Consider the following 24,022-nt stretch of genomic DNA (forward strand, 5'->3'; position numbering starts at 1 on the left):
CGGGATACTTCCAGTTTCCAGCCCCCCCCCCCCCACCACCCCCCCCCCCACGGGACGTGGACGCTTCTGCTATGGGGGCCATCCGGCAACTGAACCATCCTACCATAACTAGACAATAGACAATAGGTGCAGGAGTAGGCCATTTGGCCCTTCGAGCCTGCACCGCCACTCAATGTGATCACGGCTGATCATCCCCAATCAGTACCCCGTTCCTGCCTTCTCCCCATATCCCCTGACCCCGCTATTTTTAAGAGCCCTATCTAGCTCTCTCTTGAAAGCATCCAGAGAACCCGCCTCCACTGAGGCAGAGAATTCCACAGACTCACAACTCTCTGTGAGAAAAAAATGTTTCCTCGTCTCCGTTCTAAATGGCTTACCCCTTATTCTTAAACTGTGTGTGGCCCCTGGTCCTGGAAATTTACCTCTTTGGTGACCCTCGGACTATCTGTGATCGGACTTTGCTGGCTTTACCTTGCACTAAACGTTTTTTTTTGTCATGTATCTATACACTGTAAAATGATAGAAATCATGTATTGTCTTTCCGCTGACTGGTTAGCATACAACCAAAGCTTTTCACTGTACCTCGGTACACGTGACAATAAACTAAACTCAAACTCAGTGTGAAGAAGGGTCCCGACCCGAAACGTCACCCATTCCGTCTCTCCAGAGATGCTGCCTGAACCGCTGAGTTACTCCATTAATTTTGTGACCATCTTCGACATAGCCCAGCATCTGCAGTTCCTTTTGTCACCACTGCCGATATATCACATTTGGGGGTGGCACGGTGGCATAGCGACAGAGTTGCTACCTTTCAGCACTTACAGCGCCAGAGACCCGTGTTCGATACTGATCACCGGTGCTGTCTGGACGGAGTTTGTACGTTCTCCCCGTGACCTGCGTGGGTTTCCTCCCACACTCCAAAGACGTACAGGTTTGTAGGTTAATGGCTTGGTATAAATGTAAATTGTCCCTGGTGTGTGTAGGATAGTGTTAATGTGCGGGGATCGCTGGTTGGTCCGGACTATGTGGGCCGAAGGGCCTGTTTACGCGCTGTATCTCTAAACTAAACTAAATACTAAAACATAACTTTGTCCTTCAAACTGTCATCTTATTTTCTGTCACGGTTTTCCACTTTGAATTATCATTTTCCATCCAGTGAATGTGGGATATGGACCAAGAGCAGGCAGAGGAGATCCGTTTATCTTGTCATCGTGTTCGGTACAGACATTGTGGGCTGAAGGGCCTGTTCCGTTGCTGTAGGAAGGAACCGCAGATGCTGGTTTATACTGAGGAAGGACGCAAAGTGCTGGAGTAACTCAGCGGGTCAGGCAGCGTCTCTGTCTGGAGAGAAGGAATGGGTGACGTTTTGGGTCATAGAAACATAGAAACATAGAAAATAGGTGCAGGAGGAGGCCATTCGGCCCTTTGAGCCAGCACCGCCATTCATTGTGATCATGGCTGATCGTCCCCTATCAATAACCCGTGTCTGCCTTCTCCCCATACCCCTTGATTCCACAAGCCCCTCGAGCTCTATATAACTCTCCCTTAAATCCATCCAGTGACTTGGCCTCCACTGCCCTCTGTGGCAGGGAATTCCATAAATTCACAACTCTCTGGGAAGGGTCGGAACCCTTCTTCAGACTGAGAGTAGAGGGGGGGGGGGAGGGGCTGGTGAACTGGCGATGGGAAGAGACCAGAACTGGTCTATTTGCCTTCATTGGGAAGGGTACTGAGTACAAAAGTTGGGAGTCCATGATGCTTCTGTACAAGTCACTGGTGAGCCAACATTTGGAGTCTTTCCAGGTGCGGCAGAGAGTTCACCTGCACCTCCTCCAACCTCATCTATTGCATCCGCTGCTCTAGATGTCAGCTGCTCTACATCGGTGAGACCAAGCGATTACTTCGCCCAACACCTCCGCTCGGTCCGCAATAACCAACCTGATCTCCCGGTGGCTCAGCACTTCAACTCCCCCTCCCATTCCGAATCCGACCTTTCTGTCCTGGACCTCCTCCACGGTCAGAGAGAGGACCACCGTAAATTGGAGGAGCAGCACCTCATATTCCGCGTGGGCAGTCTGCACCCTAGTGGCATGAACATTGACTTCTCCAATTTCAGGTAGTCCCTGCTTTCTCCTCCCCTTCCCAGCTCTCCGTCAGCCCTCTGTCTCCACATCTTCCTTTCTTCTTGCCGCCCCCCCCCCCCCCCCCTCCCAACCCTCACATCCGCCTGAAGAAGTCACAATTGTACCAGGTTCTGCCTGAGGAAGGGTCTCGACCCGAAACGTCGCCCATTCCTTCGCTCCATAGATGCTGTCTCACCCGCTGAGTTTCTCCAGCATTTTTGTCTACCTTCGATTTTCCAGCATCTGCAGTTCCTTCTTAAACATTTGGAGAACTGTGTGCAGTTATGGTTGCCCAGCTACCTGAAGGACGACGGTAATTTGGAAAGGGTTCAGAAGAACGTATCCAGACGTTGCCTGGGCCTGAGTTATAGGGAGATGTTGGGACTTGCTTCTTTGGAGCAGAGGAGGCTGAGAGATGCCCTCATTGAAGTGTACAGGATCGCGAGGGGCTTGGATCAAGTGAACGGTCGCGGTTTATTTTCCAGGCGAGAGGATTCTAAAACTAGAGGGCACAGGTTTAAGGTGAGTGGATAGAGATTTGACTGCCATCAGATGCAAATTGTTCAGGCAGAGAATATCTGCCAGGGGAAACTATGGAATCAGGTACAATGTGTGGGAAGGAACTGCAGATGCTGGTTTAAACCGAAGATAGACACAAAATGCTGGAGTAACTCAGCGGGACAGGCAGCATCTCTGGAGAGAAGGAATGGGTGACGTTTCGGGTCGAGACCCTTCTTCAGTCAGAACCGGGGAACAATTATGGCTTTGAAAAGATTGGCGGCAATAGGTAGAGATGCTGCCTTATAGCGTTTGCAGCGCCGGAGTTCCAAGTTCGATCCTGACTACAGGTGCTGTCGGTAAGGAGTTTGCACGTTCTCCCCGTGACCTGCGTGGGTTTTCTCCGGGTGCTCCGGTTTCCTCCCACACTGGAGGCAGAATGCGGGGTGCAGGGGCAACAGTGCCTGGGGTATTGGGGGGGCAACATTGCCCGGGCAGGGGGCAATGGGGATAAGTGCCCGGTGCTGGAGGCAGAAGCCGGGGGGGCACGGAGGTAACACTCACTGGGGTTGGGGCAACACCCGGGCTGGCAGGGGTAACAGTGCCCAGACTCGGGGGTAATGGGGCTGGCTGGGGGCGGACCTGGACCCTGACCCTGACCCGTGCCTCCCTGCAGGCTGTTTGAGACCCACCCCGAGTGCAAGGACGTCTTCTTCCTGTTCAGCGACATCGATGATCTGCAACAGCTGAAGATGAGCAAGGAGCTGCAATCACACGGGCTGCGGTGAGAGGGGGGGGGGGGGGGGGAGAGATGGGGGGAACACAGGGTAAGGAGAGAGAAGGGAGAGGGGTGGGAGAGAATGGAGAGGGGTGGGGGAGAAGGGGAGGGGTTGGGGGAGAAGGGAGAGGGGGGGGAGAAGGGGGAGGGGGGGGAAAGGGGAGGGGTGGGGGAGAAGGAGAGGGGGGGGGGAGAAGGGGGAGGGGTGGGGGAGAAGGGAGAGGGGTGGGGGAGAAGGGGAGGGGTGGGGGAGAAGGGGAGGGGTGGGGGAGACGGGAGAGGGTGGGGAGAAGAGGGAGTGGTGGGGATAAGGGAGAGGGTGGGGAGAGAAGGGGGGGGTGGGTGGGGAGAAAGGGGGGAGGGGTGGGGGAGAAGGGAGAGGGGTGGGGGAGAAGGGGGAGGGGTGGGGGAGAAGGGGAGGGGTGGGGAGAAGGGGGAGGGGTGGGGGAGACGGGGAGAGGGGTGGGGAGGAAGAGGGAGTGGTGGGATAAGGGAGAGGGGTGGGGAGAGAAGGGGAGGGGTGGGGAGAGAAGGGGGAGGGGTGGGGGAGAAAGGGGGGAGGGGTGGGGGAGAAGGGGGAGGGGTGGGGGAGAAGGGGAGGGGTGGGGGAGAAGGGGGAGGGGTGGGGGAGACGGGAGAGGGGTGGGGAGAAGAGGGAGTGGTGGGGATAAGGGAGAGGGGTGGGGAGAGAAGGGGAGGGGTGGGGAGAGAAGGGGGGGGTGGGGGAGAAAGGGGGGAGGGGTGGGGGAGAAGGGAGAGGGGTGGGGAGAGAAGGGGGAGGGGTGGGGGAGAAGGGGGAGGGGTGGGGGAGAAGGGGGAGGGGTGGGGGAGAAGGGGGAGGGGTGGGGGAGAAGGGGGAGGGGTGGGGGAGAGAAGGGGGAGGGGTGGGGAGAAGGGGAGGGGTGGGGGAGAAGGGAGAGGGGTGGGGGAGAAGGGGGAGGGGTGGGGAGAAGGGGGAGGGGTGGGGGAGAAGGGGGAGGGGTGGGGGAGAAGGGGGAGGGGTGGGGATAAGGGGAGGGGAGGGGAGAAGGGGAGGGGTGGGGAGAAGGGGAGGGTGGGGGAGAAGGGGAGGGGTGGGGAGAAGGGGGAGGAGGCAGAGAGGAGGGGGAGTGGGGGGGTTGAGGGGGAGCAGGCGGGGAGGGGTTGGTAGGGGCGGGATAGTTTGGTTAGCTGGGCTGTTGGGCCAAATGGCCTCTATCCATGCTCCATGTCTCTAGGAAGGTTCCAAACGGTGGGTGTATGGAACGAGCTGCCGGAGGAGGTAGAGACTATTGCAAGGTTTATGAAACATTTAGACAGGTTCATGGATAGGACAAGTTTAGAGGGACATAGGCTAAACGCGAGCAGGTGGCACTAGTGTAGATGGGACATGTTGGTTGGCTTGGGCAAGTTGGGTCGAAAAGCCTGTTTCCACACAGTAGACTCTAGACAAACCTGTTCCAAGTTTCACTACCATAATCCTTCCCAGAACTGCTGTAAACACATTAATATCAATCAGGTGTGACAGCCCTATCTAAACAAACTTCATTTCTCAATGTTATAGTCCGTTGCAATACTTGCAATGGGTGATAGACAAAAATGCTGGAGAAACTCAGCGGGTGAGGCCGCTGGGGGGATCTTATAGAAACATATAAAATTATAAATGGACTGGACAAGCTCGATGCAGGAAAAATGGTCCCTATGTTGGGCGAGTCCAGAACCAGGGGCCACACAGTCTCAGAATAAAGGGGAGGTCATTTAAGACTGAGGTGAGAAAAAACTTTTTCACCCAGAGAGTTGTGAATTTGTGGAATTCCCTGCCACAGAGGGCAGTGGAGGCCAAGTCACTGGATGGATTTAAGAGAGAGTTAGATAGAGCTCTAGGGGCTAGTGGAGTCAAGGGATATGGGGAGAAGGCAGGCACGGGTTATTGATAGGGGATGATCAGCCATGAACACAATGAATGGCGGTGCTGGCTCGAAGGGCCGAATGGCCTCCTCCTGCACCTAGTTTCTATGTAACAACAAAAAATAGACGCAAAATGCTGAGATTAACTCATCAACTCTGGAGAAAACGGGTAGATGACGTTTTGGGTCAGGTGCCTTCTTCAGACTGAAGACCAAAGAAGGGTCCCGCCCCGAAACATCACTAATCCATGTTCTCCAAAGATGCTGCCTGACCCGCTGAGTTACTCCAGCATTTTATGTCCCTTCTGTTGCATAGAACTGATTAGTGGACAAAAATGCTGGAGAAACTCAGCGGGTGAGGCAGCATCTATGGAGCGAAGGAAATAGGCAACGTTTCGGGACGAAACGTTGCCTATTTCCTTCGCTCCATGGATGCTGTCTCACCAGCTGAGTTTCTCCAGCACTTTTGTCTCCCTTCAATTTTCTAGCATCTGCAGTTCCTTCTTGAACTGATTAGTGGAGACTGGTTTATAGTCATAGACAGAGTCATACATACATTGGGGAAACAGGCCCTTCGGCCCAGCTTGCCCACACGCCAAACATGCCCCATCTACACTAGTGGGGGAGGGGGGGGGAGAGGGAGGGTGGAGGAGAGAAACGGGTGTGAATTAAGGTGGGGCAAAGGGAAGAGAGGGGGAGGAAGGGGGCAGTGAGACCATTGGGAGAGGGAGGGGGAAGGGTGTATTACATAGAAACATAGAAAATAGGTGCAGGAGTAGGCCATTCGGCCCTTCGAGCCTGCACCGCCATTCAATATGATCATGGCAATATGATCATCCAACTCAGTATCCTGTATCTGCCTTCTCTCCATACCCCCTGATCCCTTTAGCCACAAGGGCCACATCTAACTCCCTCTTAAATATAGCCAATGAACTGTGGCCTCAACTACCTTCTGTGGCAGAGAATTCAGGTGGGGAACAGGGAAGAGAGGGGGGGGGAAGGTTGGAGATTAAGGGGGTGGGTTGGTTACCTGTACCTTGCCTCTCCTGATGCAGGGTGATGTCCTTCATTGAGAAGAGCGTGGCGCGACTGGATCAGGAAGACAAGTTGGAGCAGCTTGCCTTTCACCTTGGGTGCAGCCATTGCCGCTACAACGCCCCGCCCAAATACTACCCGGTAAGTCCGGTCGGTGTTCTGCTTCTTCTTCTTGTAGGATTCCGGCAGTGTAGACGCTGCTAAGCGTATTACTGCTCTCCACAGGTCAAAGTTTGAACTAAATCCTTACATACAGTCCTGTAACTTGCAGGAATTGAAGAACAGCCCTGGATATCAGTTGATGTTTCTCACTGTGTCCAAACAAAGATGAAACAGAAAAAGCCTCAACTCCAAGTCCTGTCAGTCTAACAAACAATACTTCTCTTTCTACCCTGTACTTTTTACATTCTAGGAAAACATGCTTAACTGTCTCATTACTCCCACATTCACACAAGCCAGAAACATGTTTCCCTACAATGCACAAATAGTAATTTAACCCACAGTGTCCCAACTTCAATCTACACAGTTTTCCGGTCAGTGTTAAAAACCGCAGAACTTTTTTGTCAAAATATGGTCCCCATTCATTAACCATTTGAAGGGATAGATTGGCTCGGCACAGAAACCCAACTGAAGCTTGAACTCAGGATTAGATGAAAAGTTATAATCTACGAACCTATATCCAATGACCTATTATTAGTCGTTCATTCCACCTTTTATTCTTTTTTGACATTTGTAATTCTTTTTTTTTCCTCTCCCTTTCTATCTATATAAAAAAAACTAGAAGCAGAATCAATCCTCAATTGTAAATGTTAATAATGTATGATTGATGTACATGAAAAGTTCTTACTATAATATGTAACTATATTTTACCATAACATGTTTGCTTCTAATAAAAAAAAAATTTTTTAAAATAATTTTTTAAAAATACAGAACCGGGGCGGAAGATATTTGGGCGTTAAGGGCCTGTCCCACTTAGCCGTCAGTTGCGCGTAATTTACGTGACATCATTTACGCGTCACGACGTGACACGCACATGATACGCGCATTGCACGCGCATGACAGATGGCACAATGGGCTAAGTGTTCGGCTGGCGACCGGAAGGTAGCCGGTTCGAATCCCGCTTGGATTGCATACTGTCGTTGTGTCCTTGGGCAAGACACTTCGCCCACCTTTGCATGTGTGTGAATGTGTGTGAATGTGTGTGAGTGATTGGTGGTGGTCGGAGGGGCCGTAGGCGCAGATTGGCAGCCACGCTTCCGTCAGTCTGCCCCAGGGCAGCTGTGGCTACAGAAGTAGCTTACCACCACCGAGTGTGACTGAGGAGTGAATGAATAATGCGATGTAAAGCGCCTTGAGTTTTAGAAAGGCGCTATATAAATCCCATCCATTATTTATTATTATTATGGTGTGCGATGCCACAGGCAGTGACGCGTGGCGTCGCAAGGTTTTGTGATGTACAAGGGGTGGAAGATTGCAACCTTCACGTGGCCCCCTGCCCTGTTTCGACTAATGCAATCAACTCGACGTGCACAAACGGAAGATCAAATAGAACACGTTGTCCAACAACTTTAGGTTGCGCACGCCACACAAACGAAGAAGAAATGATGTACAAAATCTTCGCGCTCCACCTGCGTGACGCGCAAATGCCGGCCAAGTGGGACAGGCCCTTTAGCAGGTAGTTAGAAACAACTTTCAGTTCACGCTGTTGCCAGGGTTAGTCATCATTATTTATTACAAAAGCACACTGCACTTACTCCACGTATTAACGAGACAGATTAGATAATGACACAACTCATTCCATGCTGGCACTCAGTTCGTAAAGTGACAGTTACCATTATGTACGCTATTATATACGCTACACAGGGTTTCAATGCCGGAGTAACTCAGCGGGTCGGGCAGCATCTCTGGAGAACATGGATAGGTGATATTTCGGGTCGGGGCCCTTCTTCAAGACTGGGTTTGCAACCATCGTTTAACGAGTGTTATAGACTTTAAGGCCCTTTGGCCCTTTATGCCTGCACCTATCACCAACAACCCTGCCTGTACAGAGTTTGTACGTTCTCCCTGTGACTGCGTGGGTTTTCTCCAGGTGCTCCGGTTTCCTCCCACACTCCAAAGGTGATTAGGTTTGTATGTTAATTGGCTTCGGTAAAGATGGTAAATTGTCCCTAGTGTGTAGGATATTGCTAGTGTATGGGGTGATCGCTGGTCAGCATGGACTCGGTGGGCTGAAGGGCCTGAAGTATTAACGTGCGGGATTCGCAGGTGCGCTGGGTGGGCCCTCGGGCCTGTTTCCACGCTGTATCTCTAAACAAAACTAAACTAAACTAAAGATAGACACAAAATGCTGGAGTTACTCTACGGGACAGGCAGTATCTCTGGAAAGAAGGAATGGGTGACGTTTTGGGTCGAGACTCTTCTCTGGATGGATTTAAGAGAGAGTTAGATAGAGCTCTAGGGGCTAGTGGAGTCAAGGGATATGGGGAGAAGGCAGGCACGGGTTACTGATAGGGGACGATCAGCCATGATCACAATGAATGGCGGTACTGGCTCGAAGGGCCGAATGGCCTCCTCCTGCACCTATTTTCTATGTTTCTATGTTTCTTCAGGTTATACTAAACTAAACATTTGACTCTAGCATTTTGTGTCTTTTTGGGTGTTGGTATTGGTTTGGTTTAGTTGAGAGATGAGGAATGGAAACAGGCCCTTCGGCCCGTCGAGACCATGCTGTCCATCGATCACCCGTTCACACTTTTAAGGCAGAGACAGTTAGATTCTTGATTAGTATCTGGTGTCACGGTAAGGCACGAGACTAGGGTTAAAATAGGGAATGTTTGATCCCCAGGGAGTTGTGAATCTGTGGAATTCTCTCTTACAGAAGGCAGTGGAGGCCAATTCACTGGATGTTTTCAAGAGAGAGTTAGATACAGCTCAGGGCTAATAGAATCAAGGGATATGTGGGGAAACCAGGAATGGGGTACTGTTTTTGGATGATCAGCCATGATTAGATGTGTTTCAATAAGATCCCCTCTCACCCTTCTAAATTCCAGGGTATACAAGCCCAGTCGCTCCATTCTTTCAACATATGACAGTCCCACCATCCTAGGAATGATCCTCGTGAACATACGCTGCACTCCCTCAACCGCAAGAATTGTCCTTCCACAAATTTGGAGACAAAAACTGCACACAATACTCCAGGTGTGGTCTCACTAGGGCCCTGTACAACTGTAGAATGAGCTCTTTGCTCCTGTACTCAACTCCTCTTGTTATGAAGGCCAACATGCCATTTATCGGGACGGGACAGGTTAAGTAACGGCCTTGTCCTCCTGTCTCTCCTCAGTACATCGGGGCGCAGTTCATCGCGGTGGTCAAACCAATACTGAAGGAGCAATGGACAGCGGAGGTGGAGGACGCGTGGGAGGTAGGCTTTGAACAGGAACATGGGCAACAGGAGCAGGGTGGGACCACTCAGCCCCTCTCACACCTGCTACCCCATTTAATGAAATGGAGAGGGATTAAACCAGAGGGCGAAGTGAGTGAGACGGGGGTGGGTGTTACGGGACGTGGAGAGAGTGAATGAGATGAGGGAGGGAGTTACGAGATGGGGGGGAGGGGGGATATGAGGGAGAGCGTTACGGGAGTGGGGGCGGGGGGGGAAGAGGGTCGATCCTGGGAGTGCATGTAGAATAATACCCCTGTCCCACTTAGGAAACCTGAACGGAAACCTCTGGAGACTTTGCGCCCCACCCAAGGTTTCCGTTCGGTTCCCGGAGGTTTTTGTCAGTCTCCCTACCTGCTTCCACTACCTGCAACCACCTGCAACCTCCGGGAACCGCACGGAAACCTTGGGTGGGGCGCAAAGTCTCCAGAGGTTTCCGTTCAGGTTTCCTAAGTGGGACAGGGTCATTACTGCAGCTTGTTTTCACACAAAGGGTGGTGGGTGTATGGAACAAGCTGCCAGAGGAAGTAGTTGAGGCTGGGACTATCCCAACGTTTAAGAAACAGTTAGACAGGCACATGGATAGGACCAGTTTGGAGGGTATACAAAAATGCTGGAGAAACTCAGCGGGTGCAGCAGCATCTATGGAGCGAAGGAAATAAGCAACGTTTCGGGCCGAATAGGAACTGTTTTAGGAAATAGGCAACGTTTCGGGCCGAAACCCTTTTGGGTTTCGTCCCAAAACGTTGCCTATTTCCTTCGTTCCATAGATGCTGCCGCACCCGCTGAGTTTCTCCAGCACTTTAGTCTACCTTCGATTTTCCAGCATCTGCAGTTCCTCCTTAAACATCAGTTTGGAGGGTTATGGAGGGTTAAAAGTTCTTTAGTAACTTGTCAGTTTCTTTGTTGAACTAAATTAAGGCGTATGTTGCAATCAAAAGCGCTTGAACAAGGTTCTTTAGTAACTTGTCAGTTTCTTTGTTGAACTAAATTAAGGCGTATGTTGCAATCAAAAGCGCTTGAACAATTGGTTGGGAAGAAAGCCAAACTGTAAGAAAGACATTGCCAAGCATGGGCAATTGGGGCTAGTATAGCTGGGACATGTTGGCTGGTGTGGGCAGGCTGGGCCGAAGGGCCTGTTTCCACCCTAATCTGAGGAAAGACATTCTTGCCATAGAGGGAGTACAGAGAAGGTTCACCAGACTGATTCCTGGGATGGCAGGACTTTCATATGAGGAAAGACTGGGTAGACTCGGCTTGTACACGTTGGAATTCAGAAGACTGAGGGGGGATCTTATAGAAACTTACAAAATTCTTAAGGGGTTGGACAGGCTAGATGCAGGAAGATCATTCCCAATGTTGGGGAAGTCCAGGACTAGGGGTCACAGTTTAAGGATAAGAGGGAAGACTTTTAGGACCGAGATGAGGAAATCATTTTTTACACAGAGAGTGGTGAATCTGTAGAATTCTCTGCCACAGGAGGTAGTTGAGGCCACAGTTCATTGGCTATATTTAAGAGGGAGTTAGATGTGGCCCTTGTGGCTAAAGGGATCAGGGGGTATGAAGAGAAGGCAGGGATGGGATACTGAGTTGGATGATCAGCCATGATCATATCAAATGGCGGTGCAGGCACGAAGGGCCGAATGGCCTACTCCTGCACCTATTTTCTATGTTTCTATGTTTCTATCACTCTATCACTGACTCTATGCCTTTGCTTGCACAGTGCCTGTTTAACTACCTGACCAGCACAATGAAGAGAGGCTACCAGGAGGCCGAGCAGAGAAACAAAGTCCACCAAGCCGGCTACTCAGCTCGGAAAACTGCAGCCGCCAGCACCAATCGCAACGTTATCTGAGAGGCCGTGCATTAGGCGGTGCACTCCCAGGACAGAGGAGTCAAATTAAATTCAAAATGCTGGAGTAACTCAGCGGGACAGGCAGCATCTCTGGAGAGAAGGAATGACTGACGTTTCAGGTTAAGGCCCTTCTTCAGACTCTACATTTCCACAGACATTTCTACAGAATGAAGAAGGGCCTCGACACGAAACGTCACCCATTCCTTACCTAGAAACAATAGAAACATAGACATGTTGAAAATAGGTGCAGGAGTAGGCCATTCGGCCCTTCGAGCCAGCATCACCATTGAATATGATCATGGCTGATCATCCAAAATCAGTACCCCGTTCCTGCTTTCTCCCAATATATCCCTTGGTTCCGTTAGCCCTAAGAGCTAAATCTAACTCTCTCTTGAAAATACCCAGTAAATAGGCCTCCACTGCCTTCTGTGGCAGAGAATTCCACAGATTTGCAAAGTTCCCCTCAGCGGATCATCCCCAATCAGTACCCCGTTCCTGCCTTCTCCCCATATCCCCTGACTCCGCTATTTTTAAGAACCCTATCTAGCCCTCTCTTGAAAGCATCCAGAGAACCTGCCTCCACCGCCCTCTGAGGCAGAGAATTCCACAGACTCACCACTCTCTGTGAGAAAAAGTGTTTCCTCGTCTCCGTTCTAAATGGCTTACCCCTTATTCTTAAACTGTGTGGCTGCTGGTTCTGGACTCCCCCAACATCGGGAACATGTTTCCTGCCTCTAGCGTGTCCAAGCCCTTAACAATCGTATATGTTTCAATGAGATACCCTCTCATCCTTCTAAACTCCAGAGTGTACAAGCCCAGCTGCTCCATTCTCTCAGCACATGCCAGTCCCGCCATTCCGGGAATTAACCTTGTAAACCTACGCTGCACTCCCTCAATAGCAAGAATGTCCTTCCTCAAATTAGGGGACCAAAACTGCACACAAAGGTCCAAAACCTCCCCCAACCTTTGCACATCCCCGATCCTGGACTTTCCACTTATCACTTGAATTTATTATTTTATGTATCTTGGTGTGTTTTACGACCGTTGGCAGATCAATTTCCCTCCTTTGAAGAAGGGTCTCGACCCGAAACATCACCCATTCCTTCTTTCCAGAGATGCTGCCTGTCCCGCTGAGTTACTCCAACTTTTTGTGTCTGTCTTCGGTTTAAACCAGCTTCTGCAGTTCCTGTCTATACATAAATAAAGTAAATAAAGTTATGTTGTATCGTGAGGAATGAGATGAACAAATTGGCCTGTGGGAGTCTTTAGTGATTAGAGTTGGCAGTCACTCTTGAAGGAAACCTCCCAAATCACCTCTGTTGCCAATAATGTGTCTTCCTGACTAATTCACCCTGACATAGAAACATAGAAACAAAGAAAATAGGTGCAAGAGTAGGCCATTCGGCCCTTCGAGCCTGCACCGCCATTCAATATGATCATGGCTGATCATCCAAAATCAGTACCCCGTTCCTGGTACCATATCCCTTCATTCCCTTTGCCCTGAGTGCTAAATCTAATGCCCCTGTCCCACTTAGGAAACCTGAACGGAAACCTCTGGAGACTTTGTGCCCCACCCAAGGTTTCCGTGCGGTTCCCGGAGGTTTTTGTCAGTCTCCCTAGCCTGCAGAATGAAGAAGGGTCTCGACACGAAACGTCACCCATTCCTTACCTAGAAACCATAGAAACATAGACATGTTGAAAATAGGTGCAGGAGTAGGCCATTCGGGGCTTAACTCACTCTAGAAAACATCCAATGAATTGGCCTCCACTGCCTTCTGTGGCAGAGAATTCCACAAATTCACAACTCTCTGGGTAAAAAGGTTTTTCCCCATCTCAGTCCTAAATGGCCGAACCCCTTATTCTTAAACTGTGTGACCCCTGGTTCTGGACTCCTCTGCCATCCCGGGAATTAACCTGGTGAATTTATACTGCACTCCTTCAATAGCAATAGTGTCCTACCTCAAATTAGGGGACCAAAATTGCACACAATACTCCAGGTACAGCTCACCGGGGCCCTGTACAACTGCAGTAGGACCGCCTTGCTCCTAAACTCAAATCCTCTCGCAATGAAGGCCAACATGCCTTCACATTCCACATGCCTTCAGCCTGAGCTACAGGGAGTGGTTGAGCAGGTTAGTACTGTATTCCTTGAAGCGGAGGGAGGATGAGGGGCGATCTTATCGAGGAGCACAACATTGTGAGAAAAATAGATCCAATTTTTTAACCAGAGAAGGGGAATCAAGAACCAGAGGGCATAGGTTTAAGGTGAAGGGGGGTAAGATTTAATAGGAACCTGAGGGGTAACCTTTTCCACACAAAGGATGGAACTAGCTGCCAGATGAGGTAGTTGAGGCTGGTACTATCCCAATGTTTAAGAAACATTTAGACAGGAACATGGATAGGACAGGATTGGGGGGATATGGGCCAAATGCAAGTTCAAGTGAGTTTATTGTCATGTGTCACTGATAGGACAATGAAATTCTTGATTTGCTTCAGCACAACAGAACATAGTAGGCATTTACTACAAAACACATGAATAAATAAACTGATAAGCCAGGTTTAATAGCCTGATGGCTGTGGGGAAGTAGCTATTCCTGAACCTGGTCGTTGCAGTCTTCAGGCTCCTGTACCTTCTACCTGAAGGTAGCAGGGAGATGAGTGCAGGCAGGTGGGACTAATGCAAATGGCACGTTTTTTGTTGGGGTGGGCAATTTGGGCTGAAGGGCCTGTTGCGAAGGGGCCCCGCTGTGTGCGATTTCACTATATTGATGGCGTGCCAACTTCCTACGTCGGGGATGGGAGGTGTCTTTGGAGAGAATGAGAGGGGAGGGATGAGGAGGGTGAATCACTGATGCGGGTTGGGACGTTTCCAGCTCACCATTCTACAGAGGGAACTTTAGTTGCTAGCTCCATTTAGACGCTGTCTCCAGGAGCAGTCAGACAGTTCTCCAGAGCCGCTCTCGCTTCCACTGCAGTCGATGTTTGACGCTTCCAGGACTGAGGTCCAGAACTAACGCTGTAAGTCTAAACCTCGCTTTGCGTGGCTTTTTTATCAAGTAGACTTTTTGCATAGGCGGTTGCGAAATGCAACTGGAGGGAGTTTGGAGACCTGGGGATGAATGTTTCACCGCGAATGTCTCTTTTGGGAGAGGGTAACTTATTGATCCGTGCGGCCACTCGCCCGCGGGGGTTATCTTGCTGCTACCCCCAATACCCGGGGGTTGGTCCCAGCTAATGAGCCAAACGAATAGGCGACGTTTCGGGTCGAGACCCTTCTTCAGACTGAGAGTCAGGGGGAAAGGGAAACGAGAGATGTAGACGGTGAAATACAGAGATATATAGGTTGAACAAGTTAGGGCTTTATTCTTTGGAGCGCAGAAGGTTAAGGGGGGACTTGATAGAGGTTTTTAAAATGATGAGAGGGATAGACAGAGTTGACGTGGAAAAGCTTTTCCACTGAGAGTAGGGAAGATTCAAACAAGGGACATGACTTGAGAATTAAGGGACTGAAGTTTAGGGGTAACATGAGGGGGAACTTCTTTACTCAGAGAGTGGTAGCTGTGTGGAATGAGCTTCCAGTGAAGGTGGTGGAGGCAGGTTCGTTTTTATCATTTAAAATAAATTGGATAGTTATATGGATGGGAAAGGAATGGAGGGTTATGGTCTGAGCGCAGGTATATGGGACTAGGGGAGATTTTGTGTTCGGCACGGACTAGAGGGGTCGAGATGGCCTGTTTCCGTGCTGTAATTGTTATATGGTGTTATATGGTTATAGGACAAATTAATGAATAAGAGATATGCAAAAAAAAAAAGTATGGATGATAGATATGCAGAACTGTTGATGGCTTAATTGTAATCATGTGTCCGCTGGATAAGGCGAAGCTTGTCACTGTACCTCGGTACACGTGACAATAAATTAAACTGAACTAGTCTGAAAAAGGTAGACAAAAATGCTGGAGAAACTCAGCGGGTGCAGCAGCATCTATGAAGAGAAGGAAATAGGCGACGTTTCAGGCCGAAACCCTTCTTCAGACTGAAGGAAAGTCACCCATTCCTTCTCTCCAGAGATGCTACCTGACCCGCTGGGTTACTCCAGCATTTTGTGTCCACCTTGGATTTAACCAGCACCTGCAGTTCTTTCCAAACCAAACCGGGTCTCGTCACCAGCAGAGACACGAATTGTTCAACAGCAGAACCTTATGGTCACCAGAGACACAACATGGTCCCCGCTTCCATGGCAACAACTGAAGTATCCAAAACAGCGTGATGGTACAGATGATAGCTATCTGAAAAATGCAGAGAGTATATCATTCCTCCAATTAAGTCAAAGTGTTCACTTCGCTCAGGACATGAAGGAAATCTGGCTGTGGGTGTGAGGTTTTCCGGCGGTGGCCACCGATATCCTCGCTGCCAAGAGCATTCATTGAAAGGAGTTTGTTGATATTACAGAGTTTCTTGTGAAAGAGATTTGGCCAGCGTCCCATCAACTCTGCAACTATTTTTCACCAATTCACGAGGCATTTTTTCTAACAGTGTGAAAATCCACCAGCGTAAAGTCGGCACGAAATCAAAGCGTTTGATCGCTTGTAAAATAATCCCTCTTAGAGAAGGTTAAGGAATTGGCAGAGTGTGGGAAGGTTAGTCTTGTTACTTGGAAGGTACACAAAATTGCTGGAGAAACTCAGCGGGTGCAGCAGCATCTATGGAGCGAAGGAAATAGGCGACGTTTCGGGCCGAAACCCTTCTTCAGGCTGAACTAGTCTTGTTACTTAATGTGTGGAAGATAAGCTTGTCGATAGAGACAAAAAGCTAGAGTTACACACAGTATCTCTGGAGAGAAGGAATGGGTGACGTTTTGGGTCGACACCTTTCTTCAGATATAAGCTTGTAGTTTGGTTTTAGTTTAGAGATACAGCGCGGAAACAGGCCCTTCGGCCCACCGAGTCCGGACCAACCAGCGACCCCCGCACATTAGGACACACACTACACGTACTAGGGACAATTTCCAAGCCAGTTAACCTACAAACTTGGGATAGACACAAAATTCTGGAGTAACTCAGCGGGACAGGCAGCATCTCCGGAGAGAAGGAATGGGTGGCGTTTCGTGTCCAGACCCTTCTTCAGACTGAGAGGCAGGGGAAAGGGAAACGAGAGATATAGACAGTGATGTGGAGAGATATAGAACAAATGAACGACAGATATGCAAAATAAAGTAACGAAATGATAAAGGAAACAAGCCATTGTTAGCTGTTTGCTGGGTGAGAACGAGAAGCTGGTGCGACTTGGGTGGGGGAGGGATGGAGAGAGAGGGAATGCAAGGGTTACTGCCTGTCCTGCTGAGTTACTCCAGCATTTTGTGTCTACCTTCGATTTAAACCAGCACCTGCAGAGAGATCAATATTCATACCACTGAGTTGGTTATAAGATGCCCAAGCGACCATCAAAGACATCTATAGGAAGTGCTGTCTCTAAAAGACAGCCAGCATCATGAGGACATAGAAACATAGAAACATAGAAAATAGGTTCAGGAGTAGGCCATTCGGCCCTTCGAGCCTGCACCGCCATTCAATATGATCATGGCTGATCATCCAACTCAGTATCCTGTACCTGCCTTCTCTCCATACCCACTGATCCCTTTAGCCACAAGGGCCACATCTAACTCCCTCTTAAATATAGCCAATGAACTGGCCACAACTACCTTCTGTGGCAGAGAATTCCACAGATTCACCACTCTCTGTGTGAAAAATGTTTTTCTCATCTCGGTCCTAAAAGATTTCCCCCTTATCCTTAAACTATGACCCCTTGTTCTGGACTTCCCCAACATCGGGAACAATCTTCCTGCATCTAGCCTGTCCAACCCCTTAAGAATTTTGTAAGTTTCTATAAGATCCCCCCTCAATCTTCTAAATTCTAGCGAGTACAAGCCGAGTCTATCCAGTCTTTCTTCATATGAAACTCCTGACATCCCAGGAATCAGTCTGGTGAACCTTCTCTGTACTCCCTCTATGGCAAGAATGTCTTTCCTCAGATTTGGAGACCAAAACTGTACGCAATACTCCAGGTGTGGTCTCACCAACTTGTGTCTGCCTTCGATTTAAACCAGCACCTGCAGAGAGATCAATATTCATACCACTGGGTTGGTTATAAGTTGCCCAAGCGACCATCAAAGGTATCTATAGGAAGCGCTGTCTTTAAAAGACAGCCAGCATCATGAGGACCCACACCACCCTGTTCCGTGCATTCATTCCACTCATGCCATCGGGAAGAAGGTACAGGAGCCTGAAAACCGTGACCTCCAGGTTCAGGAACAGCTTCTTCCCAACAACCATCAGGCTCTTGAACACTATAAACACCAACTAAACTACAAACTTGGCTGCACTAGTGACTTTGGACTCTAGCCCTCGAGACTTTGGGCTTTTGTTTTGAAGAAAGGGTCTCGACTCGAAACGTCACCCATTCCTTCTCTCCAGAGATGCTGCCTGTCCCGTTGAGTTACTCCAGCATTTTGTGCCTATCTACCGAGTAGAAGTAGTGTTAGGCCATTCGGCCCATCAAGTCTACTCCGCCATTCAATCATGACTGATCTATCTCTCCCTCCTAACCCCATTCTCCTGCCTTCTCCCCATAACCTCTGACACCCGTACTAATCAAGAATCTATCTATCTCTGCCTTAAAAATATCCATTGACTAGGCCTCTACAGCCTCGTGTGGCAAAGAATTCCACAGATTCACCACCCTCTCACTAAAGATATTTTTCCTAATCTCCTTCCTAAAAGATCGTCCTTTAATTTCTGAGGCTGTGACCTCTAGTCCTAGACTCTCCCACTAGTAGAAACATCCTCTCCACATCCACTCCATCCAAGCCTTTCACTATTCTGTATGTTTCAATGAGGTCCCCCCTCATTCTTCTAAACACCAGCGAGTACAGGCCCAGTGCCGACAAACGCTCATCAAAAGTTAACCTCCTCGTCCCTGGGATCATTCTTGTCAACCTCCTCTGGACCCTCTCCAGAGCCAAGTCAAGTCAAGTTTATTTGTCACATACACATACGAGATGTGCAGTGAAATGAAAGTGGCAATGCTCGCGGACTCTGGTGCAAAAGACAAACAACCAAACAACCAAACAAACTATAAACACAATCATAACACACATATTCTTTTACATAATAAATAATGGAAGGAAAAATGTTCAGTAGAGTTAGTCCCTGGTGAGATAGGAGTTTACAGTCCGAATGGCCTCTGGGAAGAAACTCCTTCTCAACCTCTCCGTTCTCACCACATGGCAACGGAGGCGTTTGCCTGACCGTAGCAGCTGGAACAGTCCGTTGCAGGGGTGGAAGGGGTCTCTCATGATATTGTTGGCTCTGGAGTTGCACCTCCTGATGTATAGTTCCTGCAGGGGGGGCGAGTGAAGTTCCCATAGTGCGTTCGGCCGAACGCACTACTCTCTGCAGAGCCTTCTTGTCCTTGGCAGAGCAATTCCCAAACCAGATGGTAATGTTCCCGGACAAGATGCTTTCCACCGCCGCTGCGTAGAAGCACTGGAGGATCCTCGGAGACACTCTGAATTTCCTCAATTGCCTGAGGTGGTAAAGGCGCTGCCTTGCCTTACTCACGAGTGCTGAGGCGTGCGATGCCCATGTCATATCCTCGGAGATGTGGACTCCCAGATATCTAAAACAGTTCACCCTATCCACAGGATCCCCATTTATCCTCAATGGAATGTACGTCCTCGGATGATGTGTTCTCCTAAAGTCCATGATCAGCTCCTTCGTTTTTTTGATGTTCAAGAGGAGGCTGTTATCCTGGCACCAGAGTGCTAGATCAGCCACCTCTTCCCGGTAGGCCTTCTCATCGTTGCCAGCACATCCTTCTTCAGATATGGTGCCCAAAACTGCTCACAATATTCCACATATGGCCTTACAAGTGCCGTTTGGAGCCTCAGTATTACATCCCATGTTTTTTGTATACAAGCCCTCTTGAAATAAATGCTAACATTGAGTTTGTTTTCTAAAGTCAAGGAATATTTACTTTGGCAAAGTGTGGAAAGAATTGTCTTGAATTCCAGGGCTCGACATTGAATCCAACATTCTGCCAACAAATCCACTTAATACCACATGGTCTGGTCCCAGAACATTGATGCAATAAGAAGAACAGCTCACTAAATACTGAGGCCAAATGCAAATTGGAGGGACCCCAGCTCATATTTCACTTGGGCGGCTTACAACCCCGGGGTCTGAACATTGATTTCTCTAACTTCAAGTAACCCTTGCATCCCTCCTCTCTCCGTCCCTCCCGCACCCAAGTCATTGCACTCACTTCAAATCTGTCTTGTTGAGTCTCATTGTCTTTAACTCGTCTTCATCTAGCCCACAGCTAACTTTTTTGCATTTCTTTCATTCATTTCTTCTATATCCCTCTGTACCACCATCTATATCTCTTGTTTTCCTTTCATAGAAACATAGAAACATAGAAAATAGGTGCAGGAGTAGGCCATTCGGCCCTTCGAACCTGCACCGCCATTCAATATGATCATGGCTGATCATCCAACTCAGTATCCTGTACCTGCCTTCTCTCCATACCCCCTGATCCCTTTAGCCACAAGGGCCACATCTAACTCCCTCTTAAATATAGCCAATGAACTGTGGCCTCAACTACCTTCTGCGGGAGAGTATTCCAGAGATTCACCACTCTCTGTGTGAAAAATGTTTTCCACATCTCGGTCCTAAAAGATTTCCCCCTTATCCTTAAACTGTGACCCCTTGTTCTGGACTTCCCCAACATTGGGAACAATCTTCCTGCATCTAGCCTGTCCAACCCCTTAAGAATTTTGTAAGTTTCTATAAGATCCCCCCTCAATCTTCTAAATTCTAGCGAGTACAAGCCGAGTCTATCCAGTCTTTCTTCATATGAAAGTCCTCACATCCCCTGACTCTCAGTCTGAAGAAAGGTCTCGATCCGAAACGTCACCTATTCCATTTCTCCAGAGATGCTGTCTGACCCGCTGAGTTACTCTGGCACTTTGTGTCGGCTTATCATTAAATGCTCTTATCAAAACCTGGCTTGAAATGTTGGATGTTATTCAAAGCAGAGAAGGAACCCAATGAGTTTTAATCAGATAGTCCAGCAATACCAGATATTCAAACAATGCATAGGAAGGAGCTGTAGATGCTGGTTCACACAGATGGACACAAAATGCTGGAGTAACTCAATGGGGCAGCAGCATCTCTCGAGAGAAGGAATAGGTAACATTTCGGGTCAAGACCCTTCTTTGGACTGAGAGTCAAGGGAGAGGCCAGATCAAGTTCGGAAGAAGGGTCTCAACCCGAAACGTCACCCATTCCTTCTATCCAGAGATGCTGCCTGTCCCGCTGAGTTACTCCAGCATTTTGTGTCTATCTTCGGTGTAAACCAGATGGGATGACAGATGGCACAATGGGCTAAGTGTTCGGCTGGCAACCGGAAGGTAGCCGGTTCGAATCCCGCTTGGAGTGCATACTGTCGTTGTGTCCTTGGGCAAGACACTTCACCCACCTTTGCCTGTGTGTGAATGTGTGTGTGAATGTGTGTGAGTGATTGGTGGTGGTCGGAGGGGCCGTAGGCGCAGATTGGCAGCCACGCTTCCGTCAGTCTGCCCCAGGGCAGCTGTGGCTACAGAAGTAGCTTACCACAACCGAGTGTGACTGAGGAGTGAATGAATAATGCGATGTAAAGCGCCTTGAGTATTAGAAAGGCGCTATATAAATCCCATCCATTATTATTATTAAACCAGCATATGCAGTCAATTCCTACACAGATCAAAACAGGCGATCATTAAGGAAGGGTTGCCCATTTCCTTCGCTCCATAGATGCTGCTGCACCCGCTGAGTTTCTCCAGCATTTTTGTCTACCGATGATCAAGGGCACGTTGGCCGAGATGACAACAAGGTATACAAATGGTAGAATTAATCAGGACACGGAACAAGTCGGAGAACTAGGGTGGGGGAGGGACAGAAAGAGCACCTTGACTTCCTGAGAGGTTTGAGGACATCAGGCATGTTGCCAAGGAATGCTACTGAGGTTGTACAAGTGTACTGTGGGTGAGCGGACTGACTGCTTTGCTTTTCAGAAGATGATGACCCTGGTGGTCGGGCCCCGTGCGATTGTTTGGAGCAGAGTTACCTCCCGCCAGCCCGTACCCACCGTCGTGGTCCAGCTCTGAAGCGAGGCCGGACATGAGGAGCTGTTACTACTGCTGCCTGCTGCTGTGTGTCATCATGGCGATGGCCCAGTGCCAGGTGGGCTGCCTGCAACACGCCATCATCGACTTGAATAAACTTCGCGAAATTGTGGTAAGAGTCCGCCAATTCAATGTGTCCTCACTTCTCATCTTACAGACATGTATAAAATCATGAGAGGAATAGATGCACAGTCTCTTGCCCAGAGTAGGTGAATCGAGGACTAGAGGACATAGGTTTAAGGTGAAGGGGAAAAGATTTAATAGGAATCTGAGGGGCAACATTTTCACACAAAGGGTGGTGGGTGTATGGAACAAGCTTCCAGAAGAGGTAGTTGAGGCTGGGACTATCCCAACGTTTAAGAAATAGTTAGACAGGTACATGGATAGAAGAAGGGTTTCGGCCCGAAACGTCGCCTATTTCCTTCGCTCCATAGATGCTGCTGCACCCGCTGAGTTTCCCCAGCAATATTGTGTACCTTACATGGATAGGACATGTTTGGAGGGATATGGACCAAGCACAGGCAGGTGGGACTAGTGTAGCTGGGACATGTTGGCCGGTATGGGCAAGTTGGGCCGAAGGGCCTATTTCCACACTGTATCACTCTATAACTCTATGACGCTAAGAAGAAGGGGAAAAGATACAATTGGAATCTGTGGGTCAGGCCCTTCGGCCCACAAACCAGCGACCCCTGCACATTCACACTACCCTACACACACTTACCAAGCCAATTAACCTACAAAACTGTACGTTTTTGGAGTGTGGGAGGAAACCGAAGATTTCGGAGAAAACCCACGCAGGTCACGGGGAGAACGTGCAAACTCCGTACTGACAGCACCCGTAGTCAGGATTGAACCCAGGACTGTGGCGCTGTGAGGCAGCAACTCTATTGAAGTGCCCTTTCCCATCCTCACCACATCCGTCAGTAGAGCTCAGATGTGGTGCATTTAAAAGGAACTGGATAGGGGGATGAGGCACAGATTTGCAAAATAAATGGGGGGGGGGGCGGCACGGTGGCGCAGCGGTAGAGTTGCTGCCAGAGACCCCGGGTTCGATCCCGACCAGGGGTGCTGTCTGTGCGGAGTTTGCACGTTCTCCCCGTGACCCAGACTGAAGGTTCACCAGACTGATTCCTGGAATGCCAGGACTTTCATACGAAGAAAGACTGGATAGACTCGGCTTGTACTCGCTAGAATTTGGAAGATTGAGGGGGGATCTTATAGAAACTTACAAAATTCTTAAGGGGTTGGACAGGCTAGATGCAGGAAGATTATTCCCGATGTTGGGGAAGTCCAGAACAAGGGGTCACAGTTTAAGGATAAGGGGGAAATCCTTTAGGACCGAGATAAGGAAAACATTTTTCACACAGAGAGTGGTGAATCTCTGGAATTCTCTGCCACAGAAGGTAGTTGAGGCCACAGTTCATTGGTTATATTTAAGAGGGAGTTAGATGTGGCCCTTGTGGCTAAAGGGATCAGGGGGTATGGAGAGAAGGCAGGTACAGGATACTGAGTTGGATGATCAGCCGTGATCATATTGAATGGCGGTGCAGGCTCGAAGGGCCGAATGGCCTACTCCTGCACCTATTTTCTATGTTTCTATGTTTCTATGACCCGCGTGGGGTTCCTCCGTGTGATCCGGTTTCCTCCCACATTCCAAAGGCGTGCGGGTTTGCGGGTTACTTGGCTTCTGTAAATGGTCCCGTGTGTGTGGGACAGTGCTCGTGTACGGGCTGATCAGTTGTGGGTGGGCCGAAGGGCCTGTTTTCCCCCCCGCTGTATCTCTAAACTAAAATCAAAATCTAGGTATTGAGTTCTGGTGATGGGGATTCGACTTGGACTGTTGGGTGCTTCTCTTTCCGCAGATGCTGCCCGACTTGGTGAGTATTTTTGCAACATTTTCTGTTTTAAACATGACAAATATTCTTGCCTTTCAGAATACGACAAGTGACATTAGCCTGTACTCCCCTGATCTAGACGATATGAATGTAAGTTCAATGACTGCCAAATAACTTGTGTACCACTCACTCCCGTATTTTTACTTGTAGACTGTCTCACCTACTTCAGGAAGATCTTGCCTCATCTCCTGGCAAGATCTCTCTTGTCACTCTCAAGGTGGCTTGGTGCCTTAGGGCTAGAGTTGCTACCCTGTCCCACTTAGGAAACCTGAACGGAAACCTCTGGAGACTTTG

The 24,022-nt window shown here is 49.2% G+C and overlaps 1 protein-coding gene across 1 annotated transcript in view; it reads left to right on the forward strand.

Moving 5' to 3' along the window:
• LOC116967877 (neuroglobin-like) overlaps positions 1-11,698 on the forward strand; it is a 17,717-nt gene extending 6,019 nt beyond the window's left edge. The window contains exons 3-5 of the mRNA XM_033014514.1: positions 6,341-6,461; positions 9,661-9,741; positions 11,483-11,698. Of these exons, the coding sequence (XP_032870405.1) occupies positions 6,341-6,461; positions 9,661-9,741; positions 11,483-11,614 (334 nt within the window). The 3' untranslated portion in view covers positions 11,615-11,698. The remainder of the gene's footprint in view (positions 1-6,340; positions 6,462-9,660; positions 9,742-11,482) is intronic.
• Positions 11,699-24,022: the final 12,324 nt, after the last annotated feature.

This window comes from Amblyraja radiata, chromosome 41 (assembly GCF_010909765.2).
Source record: "Amblyraja radiata isolate CabotCenter1 chromosome 41, sAmbRad1.1.pri, whole genome shotgun sequence".
In the NCBI taxonomy this organism is placed as follows: Eukaryota; Metazoa; Chordata; class Chondrichthyes; order Rajiformes; family Rajidae; genus Amblyraja; species Amblyraja radiata.